The sequence below is a fragment of the Pinus tabuliformis genome, chromosome 5_2 (genome assembly GCF_031772625.1).
Source record: "Pinus tabuliformis cultivar Carrire ecotype Pingquan chromosome 5_2, CPIR1, whole genome shotgun sequence".
In the NCBI taxonomy this organism is placed as follows: domain Eukaryota; kingdom Viridiplantae; phylum Streptophyta; class Pinopsida; order Pinales; family Pinaceae; genus Pinus; species Pinus tabuliformis.
Window position 1 is genome coordinate 1058159214 of NC_142306.1, and position 20862 is coordinate 1058180075.

At 36.7% G+C, this 20862-nt stretch overlaps 1 protein-coding gene across 1 annotated transcript; it reads left to right on the top strand.

Moving 5' to 3' along the window:
- The first annotated feature begins 17601 nt into the window (after nt 1-17601).
- On the top strand, nt 17602-19804 carry LOC149162871 (S-adenosylmethionine synthase 2). Its single transcript, XM_089437425.1, has 2 exons — nt 17602-17757; nt 18440-19804. The coding sequence occupies exon 2, from the start codon at nt 18440-18442 to the stop codon at nt 19619-19621; it is 1182 nt and encodes a 393-aa protein (XP_089293551.1). The 5' UTR covers nt 17602-17757; the 3' UTR covers nt 19622-19804.
- Nucleotides 19805-20862: the final 1058 nt, after the last annotated feature.

Here is a 20862-nt window from a genome sequence, read left to right on the forward strand (position 1 = left end):
TATTTACAACACTGGCAAACAGAGTGTTGATCAACCAATGAGTGAATCTCCTCCCAAGTATTCATTTGATCATTACAATCTGAGGAGAAAAGGACCTGTTTTTGAGCAAGAGATTAAGAAATAGTTGTTGTGCATAATTCTACCACCTTCAAATCTAGCTCAGAATTCACAGAACAAGTCTAGAGGTGCTCCTTCTGCAAAGAACACTTCCAACAACAACAAAAAAATCCACTACTCCTACTATAGCTAAAAAAATTACACCACCAAACTCATTAGCACAGCTTGTTGCGATGGTTAACATTGATTATAACATTGTGGAAGATATGAAAAGAGCTCATGCAAGCATTTCACTCTTCGCGCTCGCAAGGATAACAGGCCAGCATGAGCTGATTCTCCAAGCACTCTCATCGCACACTCTGGTAGGTAAAGAAGTTTCTACATGGCACATAATGTCCGATAACTCTTATGATATCCTTGAATCTGTTGTAAATATTGTAAATTTAAATTCTAACGCTCTCTACCCATCTTTTTTGTTAGCGTTGAAAATTTTCAATTATAATGGTTGTAATTAATTAGTTGATTCCTGTGCATCCACGAATGTGATGCCATTGTCAGTTGCCAAGAAAATAAATGCACAATGCGATTAAAACGATGCACAAATTATACAATTGGATAGATCGTTTGTCCAAGCTATAGGTGAACTCAAGGATGTTCTTATACATCTCTCATCTGATCATAAATTTCATCAATGTATAAACATCGTAGTTGTGGACATTCCAAAAGTGTATGGATTATTGTTAAGCAAAGATTGGTCCAACAAACTCCAAGGATACTTTGTGAGGGCTAGTTTCACTCATGGCTTCCGTATAAGGGTATAAATAATCATATTCAAGTTTATAGTGAGCCCTACATGAAGCGTATCGTGACAAAACTAGAAGAATAAAATGAACAAATGGGCTTTGCAAAAGCGATTTTTTTAAATTATTTTCTGGAGGTAGATCATAGATGTTATCTAGCTCGGCCTTCACCAGTCACACCAGATGAACAATTGGAACTCCTTCCTAGAAGTCCAACTGGTGATAATGACCTCTATATAGTAGACATAGGTAGTACTAGTGTAGTACATAGCTCTGATGTTTCTATTTTTTCTATTTTATATTTTTTCGTTTGGAAACGCAAGAGGGATCTGGCGTTAGTTATATTTTAGTAGACCTGCAATAGAGAAATCATGTGTTCTCTTGCCTCTTGGAATTTGAGTGCACCAACAACATCACAGAATATGAAGCGCTCATTTTGGGTTTGAAGAAAGCCATCGACCTCAAAGTTGAGGTTCTCAAAGCAATAGGTGATTCTGATGTAGTCGTACGACAGGTAAAATATAATATATATTGTGTGTCACATAATCTTAAAATCTATCAACAAAAGGTATGGAATTTAATTTCAAAATTCCAAGATTTCAATATTGTTTTTGTTCCTAGAATTTGCAATGCCGCTGCAGATACATTAGTAAATTTCACTGCTAGGTTGTCATCGTTGAGGGATGGATTTTCTATTGAAATTATTTATAAGCCATCCATACCTAATAATATCACTAACTTTCGCATTTTCAATGACGACCAACAGATACTGGACTTTATGGAGAATTTTGATGTGTTCAAGGATGCAACCACCGATGAGGATGAGCATGATAAAGCATTGCAGGATGCAGCGCGAGCGAGCAAAGAGAACACCATGCCCAAGGGTGTGGTGTCACTTGAGAAGTTATATGACTTGCAAAATCACTTTAAGGGACTGATGAACACAAAGACTCACAGTTCGAATCTGTCGCACAAACAGATTAATCTTGGTACAAAGCAAGATCTGACGTTTATCAATAGCGATACTTGTTGCACACCCCAAGAGCGGCAAGCTTTCATCCACCTTTTAAGCAATATGGGAATGTTTTCACGTGGACATATGATGATCTCAAAACTTATGACATTTGAATAATATAGCACATGATTCCAATTAAGAAAGGAGCCAATCATTTTCAACAGAAGTTGTGTAAAGTTCATCCAATGCTTGAGACTCTAATTCATAAAAAATTACAGAAACTGTTGGATGCTCAAATCATCTTCAAAGCGTGAAATTCAACATGGGTCTCAAATTTGGTCCTGGTAATAAAGAAGTCTGGGAAAATACGTTTGTGTGTAGATTTCTGAAATCTCAATCATGCCTCGGACAAAGATAACTACCTAGTGTTGTCAATGGAGTAGATTCTAGAGACAGTATCAGGGTCAGAAATGTTTTCCTTGCTGGATAGTTTTTTGAGTTACAACCAGGTTCTAGTGTCAAAACCTGACAGACATAAAAACAACTTTTCGAACCAAGTGGGGCACGTTTTCCTCTAAATGAATGTCATTTGGATTTATTAGCAGCGATGTGACTTTTTAACATGCAATGGAAATCACATTTCGCTAATTGATTGGATAGAGCGTAGTGGTCTACCTCAATTATGTAATGGTGTTTCCGAAAAGAAGATTAGACCACTTACACCACTTGAAATAGATTTTCGAGTGATGTCGTAAGTACAATATATCGCTTAATCCCAAGAAGAGCATTTTCATAGTGGCTGAGGGAAATATCTTAGGCCAAATTATTGCAAAAAGTGGGATTAAGGTGGACCCTAAAAGGGTCAGGGATATTACACAGATTCCCTTCCCAGTGAGCAAGAAATCCATGCAGTCCTTTTGGGGGGAAATTAACTTTCTTTGCAAATTCATCTCCGACTACACCCAAATAATGAAATTGATGCAAGAGATGGTGAAGAAGGATTTGATATACAAAAGGGATAAAATTTAAAAGGATGAGTTCTCCCATATAAATCAATTCATCGCAGAAGTACCAACATTATATAGTGCAGACTTCAGCAAAGATTTCCTGCTCAACACCTTCACTTCTAATAGTACTCTCGATGTCGTTCTTACGCAGAAAAATGATCATAATAATGAGCGGCCTATATAATTCAAAATTTCCAACTTGCAAGGGCCTAAACTCAACTATCATGCCATTGATAAACAAGCATACAAGGTATACAAGGTGGTAAAACACTTTCAGCCTTACCTTCTAAAGAATCATGTACTATCTTTGTCTCACACCCAACGGTTAGATCATTGTTTGTTCAACAAGAGCTGGGTGAAAGAAGGGCAAACTGGATGACTAGCTTGCAACAGTATGACCTTGAGTTCAAACTAGTTCACACCATTAAAGGCCATGGTATATTCCAACTAGCAGCAGAAGCAGTAAACACACCAGAAGAGGATTCTTCTGGATGGGAGCAGGAGATTGAAATATGTTAGGATATTCCGACACATAGGAAATAGTTAAGTATAACTTGGTCTAGTGTAGAGTTAGGTAAAGTGTGTTTCTTTACTATGTACTTTTGTAACTTACAATCTGACGGTCACGATATGTAGTGATCTGATGGTTCATTCTCTCCTCGGTATTACCGACACTTGATCCGTGGCTTAACACCCGATTGGTCCATGATCTCTATTTAAATAGCATGGAGGGTCATTTTTAGTGTAACCATTCATGATATAAGATTATGTAAATTTTCATTCTTTTATTAATAAATTTCCTGAAGTGGTCGCATTAGCTCAGGTCGTGGACTGTTTCCCTCTTTGAGGATTTTAACCGCGTCAACAATACTGGTGTATTGATCTGTGATCTATTGGTGAGTAGTGTTCTTTGGTGTTCTGTCTGAGGAACTTACCCTGTAAATTCCTACATGGTATCAGAGCTAGGTTGAGGGCCGCATCCGTTGGTGATCCAAATCTGAAGCCGGTAGAACTACATCCGACTGTCGTTTCGTAGATCTATTGTTTATGACTGCTTTCGCGCTGAGGGGACTGCTCTATTGTGTTAGGAGCATCTGTTCCAGTGAGGAACCCCTTTCATTTCATGCGAAAAGGTTTCTGGTAGCCCTAGCTAAGTCATTTTTAAGATCTGGAGGTATACAATGTCTATTTGCAGTTTTTAGTTATTTTCTTTCTGTTTATTTCGATTTATTTAGCTCTTTGTTTCTTTTATTACTGGATCTATACCTTTCATTTTTGTGTATGCTCTTTGCCCCACAACCCTGTGCAATCTGGGCAAATAAAAAATAAAAATGAAGGATTTTTCTCATCCGTATGCTCTTTTCCGCCGCGCCTTAGTGTGATCTTGGAAAATCAGAAACATTGAGGAAAATATTTAGTTTTTGGCTAAAGCTAACTTCAAGCTGTAAGGTTTGTTTTTTTTTGTATGTCCATGTTGGGTTTTGTGTTTTTTGTTTTGTAGGCAAAAAAGAGCTTTCTCAAGTAAGCACGCACCCCAAAGCTTCAGTGACTAAAAAAAAAACTTCCTCTTTTCCAAAAATTACTAACCTTTTAATCTAGCTCACTTGGTCCAAAGCTACTTTATGAGAATAGAGGTCTTGAGTTCAAGTCTTTATTTTTGTTGAGCTAATTAGATTAAGTTTGGAAAAGAGGACAATTTTTTTTTAAATATAACATTATCATTCATTTTCGCACACTCCCGCACTTCGTCGGCATCTTCAACAACTTTTCTTCAAAATGTCGTAACTTCTTCATCCGGAAGCCGTTTTCAGAGCCGTTTTTTTTTTTAATCAACCTATTTTTTTGAGATCTTTCCATTGGAACACTTAGTTTTAGCATCTATAGCTTCAATTTCTGTTAAAATGGAAAGTCCATGCTAAGTTATTCTTGACAGCACCAACTAATTCTAATGGTGGTCCTACATTGTGGATTTACTTAGAAGTAAAGGTCTTTACAGAATAGCCTCAGGCCAAGAAGCCAAACTGAAAGATGAGGATAAGGCAACCAAATGGGAAAATAGGCAAGATCAAGCACGTGGGTTGATAGGGACGTCTATTTCTCCAGACCTTAGATTCCATATCGCATAACTTGATACTCCTAATGAAGCAATGAAACAGATCACTAAAGTTTTTGGAATTAAAAATGAACTTAGAGCCCATCAACTCGAAAATGAGTTGCTTACATTGGATCCCAATAATTTTTCTTCCAAAGAATATTTTATGTCCAAGTTCAAGACCCTTATACTTCTCTTGGAAGGTGTTAAGGTTAAGAAATAAGATGGTAACCTTCTCTATTCCATTCTTACTAAATTGGGACCAACCTACTATGTGTTTGTTTCCACCTTCCATTCTACAAGAGAAGCCTTCATTTCTCAAAGACAATACTACAAGTCCCCTTCCTTTGATGCCTTTTGTGATTCTTTAATAAGAGAACAAGAAAAACTCTTACACCTTGGTCTTCTTAATCTTGGAAACTCTTCTAAGAAAGCCTTAGCCGCCCAGCAACAACCAAATTCAAAGAATCCTAAGAAGCCGTATCCTAAAAAGAATGGTCCTAAACCAAACAAGGGTCCTAAGCAATTTCAGCCTCAAAATGAAAAATCATTTCAACAAAATGATAAGGCAAATAAAAACAAAGGGAAGAAGATTGATAGACATTGCCACTTTTGTAATCGAGATGGCCACTTAGAATCCAAATGCTTTAAGAAGATGGAAGCCTTGGAAGTAACAATGAAGAAGCATAACATCCATTTGGAGCACTCTTCAACTTCAACTTCATCTTCAGGAATAGCACTTTTTGCATGTGGTTGTCAAACATCTCGATCTGGATATGCACTAAATGTATCTTCTTCTTCTAATTCTCATGAGTGACTCATTGATTCTGGAGCTTCTTATCACATGGCCAAAAACAAAGCCATGTTTTCTTCTTTAAATGATTGTAACACCAAAAATACATATGTTGGTGATGATAGATCTCTCAGTGTTGTAGGGACTGGAACTGTTCATATAGACAATGGTCAATTTAATGATGTATTATGTGTTCCAACCTTATCCTGCAACCTTCTATCTGTATATTAGATAACTCATTTAGGTGAAGGTAAAATCATTGAATTTTCACCTCACGATATTGTAATTAAGGACCTAAGAGATCCTAGACAGATTTTAGCTACTCGCATTGCTGGTGATTCTACAAGGTTGTATAATTTTAACAACTTTGGGTCATCAAATCTTTCCTCGGTATTTGTTGCTCATAATGATGAAGTGAGCAAACTTTGGCATGAGCGATTTGGTCACTTAAACTATCGCTCCCTTCAGAATCTATGTAAAGAAAATATGGTGACAGGTCTTCTAATGGTATCCTGCATAGATGGTGTTTGTTTCGGATGTGTACTCGGAAAACATCATCACGATAGTTTTGAAAAATGTGCCTCTTGGCACACCTCAGCCCCTTTACAGCATGTGCATAGTGATTTATGTGGTCCACTTCCAGTTGTTTCATTCTCTAGCTACAAGTATTTCTTAACTTTCATTGATGATTTCTCCAGACGCACTTGGGTATACTTCTTAAAACTCAAGAGTGAAGTATTTAACATGTTCTTGGCCTTTAAGGCCTTTGTTGAAAAACAATCTGGACATCAAATTCTTAAGCTAAGATCTGATAATGGTGGAGAATATGTTAATAACAAATTCATCAACTCTTGCATTGAGAATGGAATTCAAATGCAACATATTGTTCCATATACTCCACAACAAAATGGTGTAGCTGAAAGGAAGAATCGCACCTTAAAGGAAATGGCTAATTGTATGCTTCAATCTAAAGGACTTAGTCTTAATTTTTGGGCATAAGCAATTAACTGTGCAAATTACATAATAAATCGCACTCCTACTAAGGTTCTAAAGAATATCACTCCAGAAGAAGCATGGAGCTCAATTAAACCAGATGTAAGTCACTTTCGTGTTTTTGGAAGTGAAGCATGGGCCCATATTCCATATGAGAAACATAAAGCTTTAGAACCTAAGAGTGAAAAATGTATTTTTGTTGGATATTCTGAAGATGTCAAAGGATATAGACTTATTCCACTTAAGTCCAAAAATGTTATCATTAGAAGAGATGTAAAGTTTGCTGAAAATATATCGGCCTGCGAGCCTAGTTCGGCGGATGTGCCACCTCTCTCTATCTCTTCTACTTTTGAAAATATTTCTTCTTCAGATGATGAAAGCGAGGATGACAATCCTCCCCCACCTTCTCAGGATCCTCCTTCAGCTCCTCAGCTTCCAAAATGGGTTTGTGCTACTCGGGATGCAGCAGGTGCTCTTGCCGGTGATCCTACAGATCAGCGACGTACACGTTCTCAGTTCGATAGAGCCTCTTCTTTACTGGCTCAAGCTTTAGCGAATTATGATCTTGACACCTTTTCAGAAGCTTCAGGCCATCTAGATTGGGACGCAACTATGAATGAAGAATATTGTTCATTACTGGAAAATGATACATGGGATCTTGTCCCTCTACCAAAGGGATGAAAACTTGTTAGATGCAAATGGGTTTACAGAACCAAGTATGGACCAGATGGAAAAGTTGATAAACATAAAGCTCGTCTTGTTGCTAAGGGTTTTTCACAAGTTGAACGCATTGACTATACTAAAACCTTCTCCCCTGTTGCCAAAATGAACTCTATCTGCCTTGTTCTTTCCCTTGCTGCCTCTTTCAAATGGGAAGTCCATCAGATGGATGTTAAATCTGCCTTCTTGCATGAAAAAATCTATATGGAACAACCTACTAGCTTTATACAAGCAAACTCCAGCCTTGTATGTCGGCTTAAGAAATCCCTTTACGGTCTCAAGCAAGCTCCTCAAGCTTGGTATGCCAAAATGGATAGCTTTCTTTTAGAAACTAGCTTTTCTAGGTGTCATTCTGACAACACTGTCTACACCAAGAAAGTGGGCAAGTATCTTATCATTCTTGTTCTTTATGTTGATGATCTTAGCCTTACTGGTAGTGATCCCAACCTTATAAACCATGTGAAGTCTAGCCTTAAAAAGAAGTTTGAAATGACAGACTTAGGACACTTGCATTATTTTATTGGTCTTCAAGTCTTGCAATCCAAGGAAGGTATTTCCCTTTCCCAGTCCAAGTATGCCTGTGATATTTTATGCCATTTTCACATGGAAGACTATAAGCTAGCCCCTTCTCCCTTTCAGAGTGGAGTCAAACTTTCAGTCACTTGTACTTCCCCTGAAGTTGATGCTACCTTATACCATCAACTTGTAGGAAAACTTTTGTATCTGACCCATACTCGTCATGACCTTTCCTTTGTTGTTGGCCTTATTGCTCGGTCTATGCAAAACCCACATGAAATTCATTGGAAAGCAGCTAAAAGAATACTTCGTTATGTTCGAGGTATAATTTAGTTTGGGATTCATTACAGTGCAGAAGCATCTCCTCTATTGGTTGGTTTCACTGATTCTAATTGTGTTGGTGACCCTGATGATCGGAATTCTATTGCAGGTTATGTGTTCACTCTTGGTTTAGGACGTATTACATGGGCTTGCAAGAAACAAAGTGAAATTTCTCTTTCTTCAACAGAAGCAAAGTATCGTGGTGCCGTAGAAGCTAGTAAGGAAGCCCTGTGGCTTCATCAAATCCTATTAGAGTTTGGCTTTCAGCAGTAGCATCCGACTTCACTTTGGTGTGATAACCAAAGTGCCATTCAACTATGCAAAGATCCAGTCCAACATCAGCGCAACAAGCACATTGAACTACACATGCACTTCATTAGAAAGATCATTCATGACCATGTTGTTGAAGTGCAATATTGTTCAATAGATGATCAAGTTGCAGACATATTTACAAAGGCTCTCATAGAGGCGAAGTTTACTAAACTTTGATTTATGGTTGGAGTTCAGGAAGTTGTCACTAAGGGGGGATAGGCTCTAATGCCTCCTTCCTTCTCCTATTGTGTCATATTTGTACATCATTCAATCCTATCCCAAGTTGTTCTTAAGAGGGGATGTTAGGATATTCTGACACATAGGAAATAGTTAAGTATAACTTGGTCTAGTGTAGAGTTAGGTAAAGTGTGTTTATTTACTATGTACTTTTGTAACTTACAATCTGACGGTCACGATATGTAGTGATCTGACGGTTCATTCTCTCCTTGGTATTACCGACACTTGATCTATGGCTTAACACCCAATTGGTCTATGATCTCTATTTAAAGACCATGGAGGGTCATTTGTAGTGTAACCGTTCATGAGATAAGCTTATGTAAATTTTCATTCTTTTATTAATAAATTTCCTGAAGTGGTCATGTTGGCTCGGGCCGTGGACTGTTTCCCTCTTTGAGGGTTTTAACCATGTCAACAATACTAGTGTATTGATCTGTGATCTTTTTGTGAGCGGTGTCCATTGGTGTTCTGTCTTAGGAACTTACCCTGTAAATTCCTACAAAATGTACAATATCAAACGTGCTACCCCCACTGAAATGCCAACCTCTTAGTATGCAGACGTGCAATAATATCTTGAGCATGGTATATGCCCTCTCATTTATATGCAAGATATAAGAGGGAAATCATATTGAAACCTCTATCCTATTAGTTGGTACACAAAAAAAAAAAAACAGAAAGCACCACAACAAAGTACTACTTAGATGCTTATAAGCACCAAATTCAGAAAAGGTTCTTTGTGACCTCGATGATGGACCAGCCAGATGACATTTCAAGGGTGACACAATGGTGCAATAAGTTATGAGGGTCGACTTTTATTGGCCCACACTTTTCAAAGATGATCATGCCTATGCTTGCAAGTGTTCGGTCTATCAGAAATGTGTTGAACTAGAATATAAGGCATTCGTCCCATTACAACCCATCGTTGTGGAAGAACCATTTCAAAAATGGTGCCTAGATGTTATCGGTGAGATCTTTCTACACTCATCAAAGCAACACCACTATATCCTCATTGCTACAAATTACTTCACGTGGTGGACAAAAGCGGTTCCTCTCAAGCAAGTGAATGATCAGGAAGTCATCAACTTTCTCAAGCAGAAAATCATTACTAGGTTCGGTGTTCTAACTTCAATTGTTTTTTATAATGCAACGTACTTTTTATCATTAAATATTTACGATTTTGTATTGGAAAATGGTATCGTATTGAAACACTCATCCAATTAGTACCCACAGGGAAACGGTTTTGTTGAGTCGACCAATAAAAACTTCATTGGTATCATTAAAAATACCGTCTTCTTTGAATAAAGGAACTAACACTCTGTTTTGGTGAACGCCCTATGGGTTGACCGTGTCATGCCTAAGCCTTCTTTGAATACCTCTCCTTACTTCCTGGTGTACAGTAAAGAAGCCATCCTACCTCCCAACATCTACCTGCCTGCACTTCAACTTTCACAAGAATTGCATGGAAAACCTTATCTCTTGGTTCAGAGTAGGATAGACACTCTCCCTAAGCTACAAGAATAAAAGAAGAAAGCAAAAGAAAAAAATTCTCTTCACCAATGTCGTATCAAGAGATGGTTTAACAAGAATTCTGCAGGGATAAGGGATAAATCCCACGAAGACAAGGGAAAACACACTAAGTTCCAATCTCTATGGATTAGACCATATGTTATTATTGAGAAGCTTGGCCATCACACTTATCATCTTCAATATTTAGACAGGAAGACTGATTCTATCCCTGTGAATAGCCAAGGTCTAAAACAATATTTTCAATGACAGTATAGGGTTGTGCCCTACCCTATGTACATAGTTTGTTGTCTTGTTCTTGTCATGTTTAGTCTTTCATTTTGTTTTCTTTGTTCATGTGAATAAGCGTCATATTTAAGTGTGTTTTATTGCTCAATGTATGTGGCAGAATTGAAAACAATCTTGTGACACTGCAACATTTGGCTAACTTTGAGTCCTTCTTCTTCCTCTTGGTTACACCTTTTAGTTGATGATATTCTTATGATCCTTGCATAAGGAAAGCCTTGTATCGAACAATGATATTTGTGTCTATTCTGAAAACCTCATGCCTACACTCGATCCTTTATGTTTTGGTGTTATCCATGCTTATCCAATCAAGTAAAGAAGGAAAAGGGGAAAATCTAAACGAACAAATCAATATTAAAGGTCTATACATACTTCTCTGGAGGAAGAACCTCCTCTACTCTCAATAAGTCAGGATCCCTCTTCTTCCCATGAAATGAATAAGTGTCGATGAACAGTCCTATATAACATATATAAATAAGGGTGCAAGAAGAGAAAGGCTTCATGTACAGGGAGGTGAAGCAAGCAACTCCGTTGAGGTACTATCAAGGCTCACTGGCAGCGGAGCAATGTTTTTGTTCCTAAAGTGACTCAGTCGGGGTATTGTCCAGGCCTGCTGGCGCCGAAGCAACACCGAAGATGAAAAAATCATACTTTGAATATCTAAATCTTACGAACTACAATACCCTTTTCCTGATTCGAAACATTGCAATATAACAAGCTTTATGCTTGTATTCAACCGTGAAAAGAAATTAAGGGGTCTATGTTTATACATAGGGTAAGTGGGGAAGCTAGGGTAATCTAAAACAATGAATCAATACTCCCGGAAAAACTAGACCCTACATGAAAGATTTGACCAAGGCAGAGTAAATGGAATTCAACCAGTGTGTCGCCAAGTGTTGTCGCTACTACAACACCCTCCAAAATTTTGGCCTGCATCCAAATTTCAGAGCCTACTTTGACTTTGCATGTTATCATCGCAAGTATTAGGATTCATTGCATGTGTTTCCTCTGAGTGTTCTTGTCCCTTTTGAAGAAAATCAAAATGTCGTCTTTTAGCATAAGCAAGCGTCGCATATCGTATATATGTGGTTTTGGTTAGTTTTAAGGGATGATGTTTGTGCTAATGAGACATTCTTACCAAATAAACATGTATCACACTCATTTCCAAAGCATCAAGCACTATTGCAAAAGTGTCGTAATTGTCGTCGCAAAGTGTACCTTTAGTGTCGCACTTGGGGTAAGTTGTTGCAATGTTGTCGCATTGAGGAAAGTATGTTGTTCATGTTTTCTAGGTGATCTATGTTGTGTCGTCGAGTATTCTAAGTGTGTGATCATACTCAAGTCTTATCACTATTCATTTTCATTTCTATGATCCCACACTTATTCAAATATGGAAAAATCCCCTGATTGAACAATCTGGCATCACTTAGCCCTCCTAAACAGCACATTGTGAAGCCTCGGCCTTGTCTCTTGGCACTACGCAATGCACAGTTCTGGCATCCTAGAATTGCCCACTACGCAATCCAAGTGCCCAATCTTGACCCTTAAACTCTAGAACTATGAAATCCTTTCCCTCAACCAATCTCCACTATGCATTGCGCAATCTCAAGCATCAAGCCTCAACCTTGAGCTCTTGAACTATGCAAATACACTATCCCTCAACCTCCGTCCCTATTAAACTGCGTAGTGGGCAACCTCAACTAACCTCAAGCCCTCATTCTGGCCTCTTGAGCCCCTCAACTGCGCATATGACAAGCCTTAGCCTACCTGAACTACACATTACACGGTCTCAAGGATCAGTCCTAGACCCTGACCTCCTGAGCTACGCAATTGCGGAGTCATTGAGTATTTCTACCATCTTATCACCAAGTTCCATCTCAGTTAGTGGCTATCATGAAGCATGTTAGACTAGGGGTTTATCAGACTGATGTCATCTTGTCATGAGTGGATTTCAGTTGCAGGTTTTCTATCATGTTATGACAAGATGATGATGAAGGAGATGGAGAAGGAGACCCTACTAGAAGACAAACCTTTGAATCTACGAAAACAAGTTGATCAATCAAGAGAAGACAAAGGGACATCAATTTGTGACAATAGTTGGATATCAAGCTTACACTAAAAATTCCTTATCTTCAAGCCATACAGAGGAAGAAGAAGACCATGTTCCATTTCTCAAGAAGAGAAAAAGAAAGCAACAACAAATAATGGCTTGAAACTTCCATGTCATCATACAATCCATGCCATTAGTGTCATGTCATGTCAGGTCATGAGTCATCATGCACCACATCATTTTATGGATTATGTAAATTTTATATTGGAAAAATATAATGTAAAGTGGAAGTCCAAGAGTCATTCATGTAATGTGAAAAGTCATGTGGGAGATGAAAGGTCATAGGGAAGTCAAACAGTCATGAGGGTAGTCCAAGAGTCATAAAGGAGGTGAATGATCACCCATTTGTTATATATACACCCTCATTTCTCATGTAAAGGACTTTTCACCTTGCCTCCTCCTACTAAGCATCAGAGAGGAAGATAGTTATTTTGGAGGAGCCAGTGGTTGCTCTAATGCTCCACTATTGGAGCTAGTGGTGTTAACAATCTTGATGTATCGTGGAACTTTTACTTAATTCAGAAGCTCCCTGAACCAACACACTTTCATGCGTATGTCATAAATATTTTAAGGCTATTATTTAAATGTTTGTGATGTATGTTGTTTTCATATGTACTAAGGAAATTGAACTATTTTAGTGGCTTTGGTACTTATCTTGATGAAGGTGAGTTGTATTTGTTTCAACAATCATTTCTTCCATGTGAATCATTTCGATGGTTGATCAACAATTCTTTCTTATGTACATGTGTGTGTGTCTTTTCTAGATTAGTACTATTACTTGTCTTCAAAAGGCTCACTTTTCTTTCCCTTTTGATAGAATAACCTTGATATGTTTTCCTGTTGAACATCCACAAGGCATACTCACTTGCTAATTTGAAATTACCTGTGTATTACTCTCTCATGCTTAACATTGAAGTCGAGGCATATCTTTAAGAATATATGGTAGCCGAGCCTTAATTCTATAAGGGCTCCCACACCAAATGATGTGAAGTATAATTGGGACTTTTCATTAGGGAGACCCCTTTGCATGTTGGTGGTATCCAACACTGTCAACAAGAACTTGTAACTCTTGCTCTCAATGTTTTGCCTGGCTCTTGACATCCTTTTGCATCAAGTATGAGTAGCAAATAAAAGGCACATACTTTTAAAAAACTATGGGCTTATTGCACTCAAGAAAAATCTAGGCTCATGTCTAAAAGAGAAATTCCAAACCTATGTGAAGATTCTCAAACTTTTGCAACCTACCCAAAGAAAAAAAAAAATATTTATTAATTTTAATAAATATTTATACCCATCATCATAAAAAAATTGTAATTTTTAATTTAACTTTTTAATATATTAAATTTAAATGCAGGCTCATTATAACCCGGAACACTATAACTTTTAGGTGTAATTATTATGTTCCTTGAGACCACGTAAGTGTTTACAATTTGGGATTTGAAAAAAAAAAAACATCATAACATAAACTTGCCAAATAAACTAGGTCAAAAACTAACTTTAACATTTTTATTATTTAAAATGTTAAAATTACACAATATACCATTCAAACTCAAATTTTAAAAATAACCAAAATACACATTTAAATAATTTGTAACCTTTAAAGCAAGGATTATGTTGCATGCACATTGTTATTTAAAAGCATTTTTAAACGTTGTTACTTGGGAGAAAACCCTCCCATACAAGTAAACAGAATACAAATTTAAATAATTTTTAAATCATTAAAGTAGAGAACACATGACATGGTATGCAATTATTGTTATCTTTTACATTTTTTTGGACATAGTTACTTGTGGACAAAACGCCAAAATGCATACACTTTATATGTAAACTATTAAAATTGATATAGAAGTTCACGTTATATTTCAAGATCATGATTTTTCAAACAAGGAAATTTTATTATTAAAAATGAAAGTAGTAGCGTGCACATTCAAAGCATACAATGTGAGTATTTATTAAATTATTTAACACAAAAAAAGGTAAATTGGAAAACTACATAGCTCAGCACATTTTTCTATGAATTTTATATGTATATGGAAAATTGTTCACATAATATGATTAGCTTCATTGAAATTTAAGTCAAACATGTTATACATAACTTACGCAGCACATATGACTTATGCATGATCTATTAAGTAAAGTTATTTTTAACATATTAGCCATATTACTTAAAGCTTTATATTATATAATAATTTTATATTTATATAAGTAATTTGAGTAGTTAAGATGATTAATGTTACTTTTCTTAATTTAATTTTCAATAGTTATATGTTGAATTATTAACGTTTTTTTTATTTCTTTTAATTCAGTAAAGTTTTCATATAGTTTTTTTTACAAGACCAGCCTGGGCCACTTTCACTAAGTAGGTAGGGTTAGGTTTGTATAACCTAATTTGGATAGTAGGGAAGAAAGATAATGATTTAAATTAAATTGATTTGAGTTGTAAAAGAGATATTGGCTTAATTACCTAAGTATTATAGAGAAAAGAAAAAGAGAAATAACTACATAATATTTTGTAAATAAAGTCTTTTTTTTTTATATTTTTTTTCTTTTTTCATGGAGTGGGAGAATTTCTCATAACTTAGTTTTCAAACTAGTAGTGAGGACAATCAATGCAAGTTGGCTCATTACAGTTATTCAAGGAAAACTACACCACCTCAAATTACCCATTGGTGGTCCATAAATGGACATGCTTTCACTCCTACTAGATGCCTCTATACTCATTAGATATATGAATTGAAGATAAAATTGTCTTTCTTATTTAAATTTCTTGATTTTTTTTTCTTATAAAATCTTAAGATATTCTTATTTATCTTTTTTCAATTCCAAATTTTCTTTGTGACTGATGTACTCAAGTTCATCATTTATGGTCTCTTAAGTATAACTAGACATGGATAGAATTAGACTAAGTGATTCCAAAACCTTAATAATGAGCCTATAATATTAAAGAATACCACATCTTAAGAGATTTTCCTTCGTGAAACAAGATTATACCCAATAAAATTTCAAATGCACCACCTCTTACAAGATTCTCTCGTATGAAACAAGACATTAAACAATAAAATTGGACACAAAGAGAAAACATATTCCTTATGGATAAAAAATAGTAGACATAGGTTATCATAATATAACAAGGTGAGCTAATAAGGATAAAGAAAATTTGGAATAACTAGTGAGGATAATAGTTGGGAAAGTGGGATATAGAAGAGGAAATGTACATAATGGATAAATGGCATTTGAAAATCACGTACAAAAACATGATAAAAAGAGAAAACAACTAAAACAACAATACTAAATAAACAATTTCAATAGAGAGGAAGAGATTAAGTGCAAAACTACTTAAAACTTATCATCCAAAAGCATGAAAAAAAGGTGATGAACAACTAAAAAGAAACTCACTTAAGTGAAATGCAAAACAAGAAGATAGGAACAATCCAATGAATCTTAGGAGAAAAGATTATGAATATGTAAAAATGGAAGAGCTAAAAGTTTAGTGCCACTTTAGCAATATTATAAAATTTAATTATAAATCAAAAGAGATCAATTTCTTGCCATGATTGGGGTGATATATTGGACATGACGAAGATGTAGTCCTCCAAGCTTACAAAAGAAAAGAGATAAATTTTATAAACAAATACTAAGAATTAACATTTCAAAAAAAATACTAAAAATGCAACACAATTAGGTAGTCTTGAGTAAAACCAATAAGAAACATAAATCTTGATGAATCGTAGCACCAAATCAGAGGAAATAGACAATAAAATATATAATTTGAATGTAAAATTATATCATTATTTATAGTCATTATATATTTTTATTATATATGAATAAGTTTGTAAAAATAAATAAATAGTTGTTAATTTTGGTTTTGGAATATAATTTAAAACTACTTCTATTGGGCTAAAAACTTGTCTTTCTTTTAAGAACACATGTTAAATGGTTTATCTAATAAGAACAAAAATTTATCTCTACCAACCATCAACTAGTTATTCTAAATTACATGTTTATTTAAAATAATGATAATGAGTCAGAATACATTTATTAATACGACAAAGAAATATCTATCCTCAGAGTAATTTTGACAACTAAACTATCATACATTTCCCACTATTTCAATATATATATACACACCTAGTTATTCCAAATGATATATTTTTTAATAATGATAATAAGTCAAACCCATAAATATCTATCTCAACTTCAACTTAAATTTAACCACTAAATTATAATAAATTTCCAACTATTGAATAGATATATCCACTAAACCTCTTATAAATTAGTGGTGTAATAAAAGATATCCACCTCGGAATGAAATCACTCTGCACACTGCACCTTTTTTTCAGCTTCTTTTCTCGTTGCCTTTACCATCAGAATCAAGCATGAAGAGTAAACATCACCCATGCTTTACAAGTGGGTTGGTAGCAATAGCGATTCCCCTCACCAAATGAACCCTATGCTGGTGATGAGTGGACAACCTAAAGTTGTTTGCTGGTGATGAGTGGACAACCAGAGTGGGGGTTGGTGAAGGGCAGTGGACAAACACAAAGCAATCAAACCTGGAAATGCTATATTAACTCAACTAAGAATTTTCAGCCAATCACAATTTGACAGGTTTGAAATGAAAGATTGCAGGCATTTCCAATGGAACAGAATATAATTACTTTATTCCCATCAAAGTATCGTATAATATAAATCTTTTGCTCCACACACTTTGGAAAATACATTTTCAACAATGCACCGACAAACGTTTTCTACCACGTTATGGAACCATACAAGTTAAATTTAAACACGAATTACGCGTATATTTCTAATAAATCGATGGTTGAGATTGAATGCCGTGGGCGATTCTCACGCGTCCGATTGGGATCACTGGTCCATCACTCATGGTCTGCATTGCCTTTAAATTGGCGGGGCGAGGAAAGACCAATGCGTCATTGGTGTAGCTAAGCTCTATTAGCTCAGGCCTCTCTGCAGCTCCTTGGATTGCAATCTCATTCTCTGGTTTGCCGTGCTGTTTGCTCTGCTCACTTCAGCCCAGGTAGGCACAACATGGCCTTAGTTACTGTTGCTCTGAAAATGGTTCATTGATATATGACCTTAAATGGGTCAGGGAGGGGTCTATTAAAACCCTAACACCTTGTGGACTGTCATTTATTGACTGGATCTTTATCTAGTGGATTTGATGTCTGATTCCAAAATGGGTTAATTAGGAGGAAGTAGATTGGGTATATGATTCCCAAGATGTGTTTGTCCATTAGTTTTGTAGTGTAGATCTCTGAGCTCCCTACTATGGGCCTTGGTGTTAACAATGGGATCAAGATCTCAAGGGGAAATGCTAAAATCTGTCATGTAATTTAGAAATGTTCGGTATATGTATGCTGGTGTTTTGTTTCTAGTGTATGAAATGGTGAAATTTTATGTTTTTATTCATTTACTTCCAGATCTGATGGTAGAAAATGGGTAGCTCTATATAGATCCAGGTTGGTGTGATAATTATCCAAAGAGGTGAACGGATCTTGTATTGGTCTGTTTTCGTCTAATTTCGCATGCCTCTATACGGATTTGGAGGTCTATATTCATGCGTTTTGTTTAAATCTGAGATCTTTGATCCAGACTGATTAGAATCTGAATACTGCAGGCTTTTTTATAAATATTTTAGAGATCTGTTGGATTAAGCTAGGGTTGTGGGATTTACTTATGGATTTTGACTGTTGTTGCAGATGGAGACCTTCTTGTTCACATCGGAGTCTGTAAATGAGGGACACCCAGACAAACTCTGTGACCAGATTTCTGATGCAGTGTTGGATGCATGCCTCACCCAGGACCCCGATAGCAAGGTAGCATGCGAGACTTGCACTAAAACGAACATGGTCATGGTTTTTGGTGAAATCACCACCAAGGCCGATGTCGACTATGAGCAGATTGTTCGCAAGACCTGCAGGGAGATTGGTTTCATTTCTGACGACGTGGGTCTTGATGCTGATCACTGCAAAGTGCTGGTTAATATTGAACAGCAGAGCCCTGACATTGCCCAGGGAGTTCATGGACACTTTACCAAGAGGCCTGAGGAGATTGGAGCTGGTGACCAGGGTCACATGTTTGGATATGCAACTGATGAGACCCCTGAGCTTATGCCCCTGACCCATGTGCTGGCTACCAAGCTGGGAGCGAAGCTCACCGAGGTCAGAAAGAATGGAACCTGTCCCTGGTTGAGGCCTGATGGGAAAACCCAAGTGACTATTGAGTACCGAAACGAAGGGGGTGCCATGGTTCCTGAGCGCGTTCACACTGTTCTCATCTCCACTCAGCACGATGAGACAGTGACCAATGACCAGATTGCTGCAGATTTGAAGGAGCATGTGATAAAGCCGGTGATTCCTGAGAAGTACTTGGACGAGAATACCATATTCCACTTGAATCCGTCTGGTCGATTCGTGATCGGAGGGCCTCATGGAGATGCAGGCCTCACCGGCAGGAAGATTATTATTGATACTTATGGAGGGTGGGGAGCTCATGGAGGAGGTGCATTCTCTGGGAAGGACCCCACTAAGGTGGACCGAAGTGGCGCATACATAGTTAGACAGGCTGCCAAGAGCATTGTTGCAGCTGGACTTGCAAGGAGATGCCTTGTGCAGGTGTCTTATGCCATCGGAGTGCCGGAGCCTCTGTCTGTCTTTGTTGATTCGTATGGTACAGGGAGCATTCCAGACAAGGAAATTCTGGAGATAATTAAAGAGAACTTTGATTTCAGGCCTGGCATGATCACGATCAACCTTGATCTGAAGAGAGGAGGAAATGGGAGGTTCCAGAAGACGGCCGCCTATGGCCACTTTGGCAGGGATGATCCAGATTTCACCTGGGAGACTGTTAAGCCTCTTAAGTGGGAAAAGGCCCAAGCCTAAAATAGCAGCATTTTTCTTCATTGCCAATAACCTCATATTCCAGTACTGTTTTCTTTACAAGTAGTAATAATAATGTGTTAGTAATTGTGTGGTGTCATCACTTTAGCTTCGACCTGTAACTGTTTGGGTTATAGTGGCTGAATTTGTACTTCATATTTCATCTATACTATTCGGTTCCATTCACATATTGACCATATTATTGGCTGATTTTGTAATTCATATTATCATTCACATACTTTTAGGATTCCATTCGCATATTGACCATAATCATCTGTATTTCATATAGTTTTCAGAGACGATCCATCATCTTGCAGCACTATAAGCTGCTGGTAGTTATGTATGCTTTGAATTGTAATGGCTAAGTTGATTATTCCATGTCCAGTTGATTGTTAACATGCAAGAACAATCCCTCATTATGGCTTTGATTTAATTTCCTGAGATTGATGATATGATTTCTAGCGTATAAGTGAGCTGAATTTGATTCTCTAACTATAATATCCGTGGCTGATTTTGTAATTCATGTTACCATTCATACTATTTGGGGATTCACAGATTGACCGTACTATCACCCATACTCAATTGTTTTGAGAGACTTTCCATCATCTCGCGGCGTTATAAGCTGCTGCTGCCAGCTGGTTATGTATGTTTTCGCCTGTAATTGCGAAGTTGGTTATTTGATTCCCAGTCGATTGTTAATGTGCAAGAACAATCTCTCATTATGGCGTTGATTCAATTCCCTAAGGTTGACGAATGCTTTGGCCTGGTTGATTACTTAATTCCCAGTTAATTGTGAATGTGCAAGAACAATATTTAATTCCTTAACATTGATGATATGGTTCCTATAGGTGAGCTGAATTTGATTCATTAGTTTAAACTATGAATCAACTTAAACTACTTTACAATATCTGCATTGAGAAACTGACCCATTTTTGTAAGTATTTTTTATATTTGCAGGCTTTTTAGTCTTGTTGGTCATAGATAACTGTTTTGGTTTTATCCACGGGATATGGACATAAACAATAATAAATAAGGAAATTTTCATGAGCCCACATAAGCCACCAAGCAGGGGAATCAACTTTCGTTTGTATTGATTAATGATATGGCTCCAACTTAAACTCTGTTGAGGGGAATGACCGTAATTCATTACTTTACAGTATCTGCATTCAGAAATTGACCCTTTTTTTCAAGTATTCTTTGTGTTCGCAGGCATTTGATCTTATTGGTTACAGATAACTGTTTTG